We start from the raw sequence: 6,816 nt of genomic DNA, 5'->3' as shown, positions 1-6,816 counted from the left end.
AAAAAGAAAGCGTTTGTAACATTATACACTCATATATACACATATATATACACACACACACACACACACACACACACACACACACATATATATATATATATATATATATATATATATGCAAACAGAATAGTATAATGATTTCTGTAGAATCATGTGACTGGAGTAATGATGCTAAAAATGAATCTCTGAAATTACAGGAAATAAACTATATTTTAAAATATATTAAAATAGAAAACAGTTATTTTAAATAGCAAAAATATTTTCAAAATGTTACTGTTTTTGCTGTACTTTGGATCAAATTAATGCAGGCTTGGTGAGCAGAAGAGACTTCTTTAAAAAAAAAAAAAAAAAAAAAAAAAAATCTTTTGACTGGTTACTGGTAGTGTATATTTTTATTTGTTAATGTATTCATTCTAAGTGTTATTCCATGACAGTATGCAGTATAGAGACAAGTTAAGCAGCACATGGGGACACATTATGCCTAAATGGGTGATTTTACCATTTCAAAAAGCTCATTGTTTCAATTCTGTTTTCTTGTATTCGGTTGGATTGCTGTTTCTGAAGTTATATAATCTAAAAATCATGCACTGCTAATGTCAGGTCTGCATGCGAAAGTGTAGGTGGGATAATCACAGTACTTCATGTTCTTCAGAAAACAGACAGCTTTATAGCAACAATTGGAAGAAGAGCTTGAAGGCAAGGATAGCCTGACAGACAGGAGAAATAGGCTGAATAATGGGCTCTACTCAAGTCTATTATAAGCTTAAATTGGTCCCAGAGGGAGGCTTAGGGATGCGGTGTGTTTTCAACCACTGTCACACATATACTCCCAGACTGCACCTTTAGCAGCTACCAGAAGAACATCTGACCCGAAATTAACCCACATGCTCTTTGCACAACCCCTGAAAGTTACTGACCTCCAAGAAAGGCTCATTCATTGCTCTGAATTAGAGCCGTTTGGACGCGTCCCAAGGCTTGTTTGCTGCCACGGATTCTCCAGCCATCTCACGGCTGTTCAGACATGCTGAACGCTTTTGAGCAGGCAGCATTTATCAGAAGCATATGAAAGCTCCAATACTGCATTTGACAGACAGTTTCCTAAATCTGTGCATGTGTCCCCACACACTAGAAAAGATATCAAGCTGTTTGAGGATTTAAGTGTTGTGTGCCCAGTGGGAAGTAGTGCGGTCCAGCACTGCACGGCTTCTGCCCCTTTCCACACATCCTGAACAAATACAACAGACAAGTTGGCATTAGACCATCATACATCAGTTATCCAGACATCCATCTGCTCCGTTAGTCAGAAAGAGAGAGAAACAGTGCGATGTCACATCAGTTCGTAATGCTTGTCTTGTCCTGTTCTATTTTGATGCAAGGTAGGTGTTTCTTCACACTACTTCTTTTCCCCTGTTGTTCCTGCGTGGGAGGCCCATGCTACACTGCCTCTGCCCTGTTAGGGCTTCAGGAAGAGCTTGAAATAATTGCCTGTCCTCAAAATCTTCCTCTCCCAGCAGTCTAGAGTGTCAGGAGAAAGGAGAATGCTAAAAGAAAGAGATAGAGAGTGTATGTGCCTCTACTTGAGAGACAAAAGTCTGAGGGAAACGTTTAATCACATTTGGTTTTTGAGATGGCCATGTCTGATGCCTGAATGAGTATCATAATGCATAAATGATTCGCCTGCCAGCTATCATTTGTTCATTTCCTAATTATACAAATGAAAATACCTAAGTGTGAAATTAAAGGGATAGTTCAGTCAAAAATGAAATCCTGTTATCAATAACTAACACTTAGGGCTGGACGATATGGCAAAAAATGATATCACGATATATTTCTTAATTTCGGTCGATACGATATAATTCCGATATCGATATGGACAATATTAAAAAGCTTAAGGAAAAAACTGCTGAGGACACACACAATGGATGTCTGTACCTACAAATGTCTGCAAACTGAATTTGCAAAGTCTATAATACCTCCTGGCTCCTTCTATTTTTAAATAAAAATAGTACAAAAAATAAGGTTCACTTTTTATTTGTATTTAGCCTTTACAAACAAGAAATGTGAAATAAACTATCAAATAAATAAAACTCTCAGACTCAGCTTATTAACAATAATATATTTCCATTTAAACTAGAACAGGCTTATTTAAAGGTTGTCTCAGCGATTTCTAGCCTAAAACATAAAGTGTCAAATTCAGCTGACCTTTATTCACGATCCGCTCGCTGCCTGCCGCATAAATTGTCTGTGAAAAACCGCGTCTCTCTGGTCAGCCTAGGGTCCGAGATATGCCAAAAAAACAATCGGCACTACCAACCTTTCCACAGATAAACAAACCGTGTTCCAACCAATCAGCGTCAGGGGGTTCGTGTTGTGGACTTTCCTACTGGTGCAGGGATGTGAGGGAGGCGGAGCGAAAGTCCACAACACCAAACCCCTGACGCTGATTGGTTGGAACAATGTTTGTTTTTGCTGTGGAATGGTTGGTAGTGCCGATTGTTTTTTTGGCATATCTCGGACCCTAGGCTGACCAGAGAGACGCGGTTTTTTCACAGACAATTTATGGGGCAGGCAGCGAGCGGATCGTGATGAAAGATCAGCTGAATTTTACACTTTATGTTTCAGGCTAGAAATCGCTGATACAACCTTTAATTGAGAGAACTGTGAATAATCTATACAAATATGTATGTCTTGACTAAAGACTAAATTAATTCCTTTTAAAATCGCTTAAAAAGGGGGAAAGAAATCATAATAAAAATTATGCCACTAGGCCAACTAATTTTTAATCCTCTTCCAGAAGGAGGTGCTGTTTACCGCATTTTCCTGGTAACATTTGGACACAAAGTAACGCAGTGGTCATGAATTACTTTAAAAGGAATTATAGTAACAATTAAATGAAAATGACAGAAACTTTTTTTGAATACAGTAAAGTTTCCTTTTTAGAGACCTTCATTGTAAAAAAAAACAAACAAACAGCGCCACATGTTGACTGTGAAACGTGCAGTGCTCATGTTTATTTAACGATGTCAAAGCCTTTTTGAAAATCTATTTGAAGCGGTCAGCGCTGATATTATGGCGAACATTTGCATGAACGGTGTATAACTTACCAATGTCAGAGTTTATCTGAACTTAAAAAGCCGAACCACTTCCACACCACTGAATTAGTCTTTCCTGTCTTATCAACTATTTCGTCTGCCTTCTTTCTTGTGGAAGCTTGTTCATCCACATCTGTATTGCGGTCAGGGGTACTCATTTTGTAGCTAAAACTTTCCGTGATGGAGCTTAACCAACTACTGCTGCTGAGAGCTGGCAGCGTGTCTGTGATGTACGTCATCACGCAGTTCTGTTCTGCTCTTTCTGACGTCTGAGCATTGAACGTCATTCAGTGACAAATGCTAATTTATAAAATTATATATATATATATATATATATATATATATATATATATATAAAAGTATATATATGCAAATATATATCGAAATATCGGAAATGGGTTTAAAAATCGTATCACCGTTATTGAAAAAAATTCTATCGCGATATTGATATCGAATTATTGTCCTGCCCTACTCACACTCATATTGATTCAAACTAGTATGGCTTTCTTTCTTCAGTGAAGCACAAAACTACATGTATTTACATAACTATAATTCTTTTAACACTTTTTGCACACTAATGTAATAATAAATCAGTTACTTTTTCCATTGACTCCATTTAATATTTTGTGATAATTTTATAATTTTTAATTTACTGTAATACAATAGTAATATTATTAAATGATAAAAACACCACAAAGTGCCATTGGTAAAGATTTATTAGACATGGTTCTGTGGTAATATATGTTGTTTTTTGTGCATTTGTTTTTATCATCTGATTCCATCATGGCACCGATAGTACTTTTTTTGTAAGGCTTAATTAAATTATTGGCATTTTTGTATAGAGTTGAGGTCAAAAGTTTGTGTATTTGAACCATTTCCAATAACAACTGTATGATTTTGAGATCCATCTTTTCACACTGAGGACAACTGAGGGACTCATATGCAACTGTTACAGAAGGTTCAACACTCACTGATGCTTGAGAAGGAAAAACAATGTATTAAGAATTGGGGGTGAAAACTTTTGAAAAGAATGAAGATATTGTACATTTTTCTTATTTTGCCTATATATTTTTTTAAATTTAGTACTGTCCTTCAAAGGCTACAGAAGATAGTTACATCTTTACCAAAAGTCAAAATAAGTAAAATTTACCCTGATCTTCAAATTCAAAAAGTTTTCACCCCCCCCCCCCCCTCTCCCCCACGCATCAGCGAGTGTTTGAACCTTCTGTAATAGTTGCATATGAGTCCCTCAGTAGTCCTCAGTGTGAAAAGATTGATCTCAAAATCATACAGAGAGCAGCTTGGACATTCTTCAGGATATCTCTTTTTGTTTTTCATTGAAGAAAGTAAGTCACAGGTTTAGAATGACATGAGGCAGAGGAAGCGATGAAAGCATTTCATTTCTGGGTGAACTATCCCTTTAATGTTTCAGTAAAAATCCCACCAGATGTTGCTGAGATCTGAGACATGTTTTCTCTTTATTCATCTTTTTTCTCACTCTCTCCCTTTTTATCCCTCTCAGGTGACAGAGACAAGGTGCAAAAAGGTATGCACCTCCAAGTCGGATTTGCGCTCCAATGACTTCAGCATCGTAGGCTCTCTGCCACGGGACTTTGAACTCTCAAACTTTGACTGCTACGGCAAACCCATTGATGTTGGTGCTGCCTTCAGTAAATCGCAAGCCAAGAACAACAAGAAGCCGCCACCTCCTAAACCTGTCATCCCCTCGGCAGCCAAGCGCGTAGATCTTTATGCTCGTGCGATCTTTCCGTTCACCTTCCTTTTCTTTAATGTCATTTACTGGTCTGTGTATTTGTGATTGCGTAAAGTTTAAACTGCTTCCATTCAGCTAACTTTTCCCTCCTTCGTATCGTCTCGGTTCATATAATTTGTACCTCAGACATCAAACGGAGCAGTTTTGCCAATGATGTGCAGACTATGGGAATAAATACAGTATTGCTAATAAAAAGCAACATTTTGAAATAGAAGGAATGAAGGCATTGCTTAAAACATTTGATTTTCAGCTACTATATTAATTTATGCACAAACCTGAGATAAATTATTATTTTGCATGTGGAAATGGAATATATGGATATTAATATATTGTATTTAAAATATATATTATTATTATTTTTGACCTACAGATCAGCTAAGATGATGCTGAGACATTTGTACTGATAAACACTGCCATAAGAACTGTCTTTTGATGTTTCTATTACAAGCATTCCAGAAATTACAAGCAAGTGTATAAAGCAGAAAATAAACATATTCTGTGCTTGTGAATCAACTATCAATAAATAAATGGCCCAATGGCTCAGCTAACCTCATGACCTATGAGTCTTTTTCTTACTAATCATATCCTCAAACGTCAACTTAGACATAAAATCTAGAAATAGAAATAACCATCTGTGGTAACTGTCTATGATGATATTTTAATGAATCACCCAAAAATGAAAATTCAGTCATTAATTACTTACCCTCATGCCGTTCCACTGCAACTGACATTTTCAAGGCTCAGAAAGGTAGTAAGGACATCAATAAAATGTGGTTCAAAAGTCATTATTTTTGTTTCTTTGCAAACAAAAAGTATTCTCGTATAGCTTTAGACAGTAACACTGCAGTTAAACCACTGATGTCACATGGATGATTTTATCGATGTCCTTAAGTACTGCCTTACTGGGCCTTGAATGTGTCAGTTGCGTTGCTGTCTATACAGGGTCAGAAAGCTCTTTGATTTTTAAATGTTAGGCTGGTTGTTCACCTAAAACAACATAGATAAATATAAAACCCTTATCACTAAGTTTAGAGGGTTTGCATTTACATTACGATTTTGATCAGTTACCTGGATGCGCGGCCATATTGGCGATACTCGGATATAAACCACAGAACAAACATATTTTGACAGACTAAATAAGAATAATATAATTAAGATATTAGCATAATATTTCACCTACCTGATCGGAAATTATAAGAACAAACACAAATGTTGTCAAGATTCTTGCCCTGGAAATCCTGGTTTAGTTTGGCCAACCACAAAACACCTTTTGTTCTATTCTCCTTGATTTGTTATAACTTTTGTCAATAGTACCCAAATGTGTTTCCCGTTCCGACTGATTAGTACAGCCCAAAACATGACAATAATTGGCCATTTTCAACAGCAATAATTAGTATAATATGCAAGTTTGGTTTGGTTCAGTGGCATTGTTTACATTTAGCTGCCAATATGGCCCATTGATCACACATCATGAAAACACCCTATTAAGTATTTAATGAAAGTTAAAGTTATAAGATGCGATATGGAATAAACTACTATGTTAATTTTATGTTTAACTTCTGGTTGTGAAGTCCACTAAACTTCTTATCAGTTTGTAGTTGAATATGTTCAATTGAACAAACCTACAGTAACCAAACGTATCAAGTATCAAAGTATCAAAGGATTGTGAATGAATCTAAATGACAATTAAATGTACACACACTCTTAATTCCCAAATGTTCTGACCAAACACACAACATTAAGGCCCGTCCACACGAAGACGCATTTAGCTGTATACGCATACATTTTGTATCGAATAGGCATTTTGTCTATACGGATCCTGTGTTGTGGCAGAGTGAAACCGACATTTTTTTTTAACCAGGATCCCAGAGTGGATAAATCTGAAAACGACACCACTGCTTTTTCATGTGTACAGCGAATTTGTTGATGTCATCAGCCCAGATATCGCCC

General features: G+C 36.4%; 1 protein-coding gene across 1 annotated transcript in view; it reads left to right on the top strand.

The window, feature by feature from the left end:
- The window catches only part of glrbb (glycine receptor, beta b), a 23,821-nt gene extending 18,406 nt beyond the window's left edge, over nt 1-5,415 (top strand). The window contains exon 9 of the mRNA XM_073820226.1: nt 4,529-5,415. Coding sequence (XP_073676327.1) covers nt 4,529-4,911 — 383 coding nt within the window. The 3' untranslated portion in view covers nt 4,912-5,415. The remainder of the gene's footprint in view (nt 1-4,528) is intronic.
- The last annotated feature ends 1,401 nt before the right edge of the window (nt 5,416-6,816 follow it).

This window comes from Garra rufa, chromosome 16, assembly GCF_049309525.1.
Source record: "Garra rufa chromosome 16, GarRuf1.0, whole genome shotgun sequence".
NCBI classification, from domain to species: domain Eukaryota; kingdom Metazoa; phylum Chordata; class Actinopteri; order Cypriniformes; family Cyprinidae; genus Garra; species Garra rufa.
This window is presented reverse-complemented; position numbering and strand designations above follow the sequence as displayed.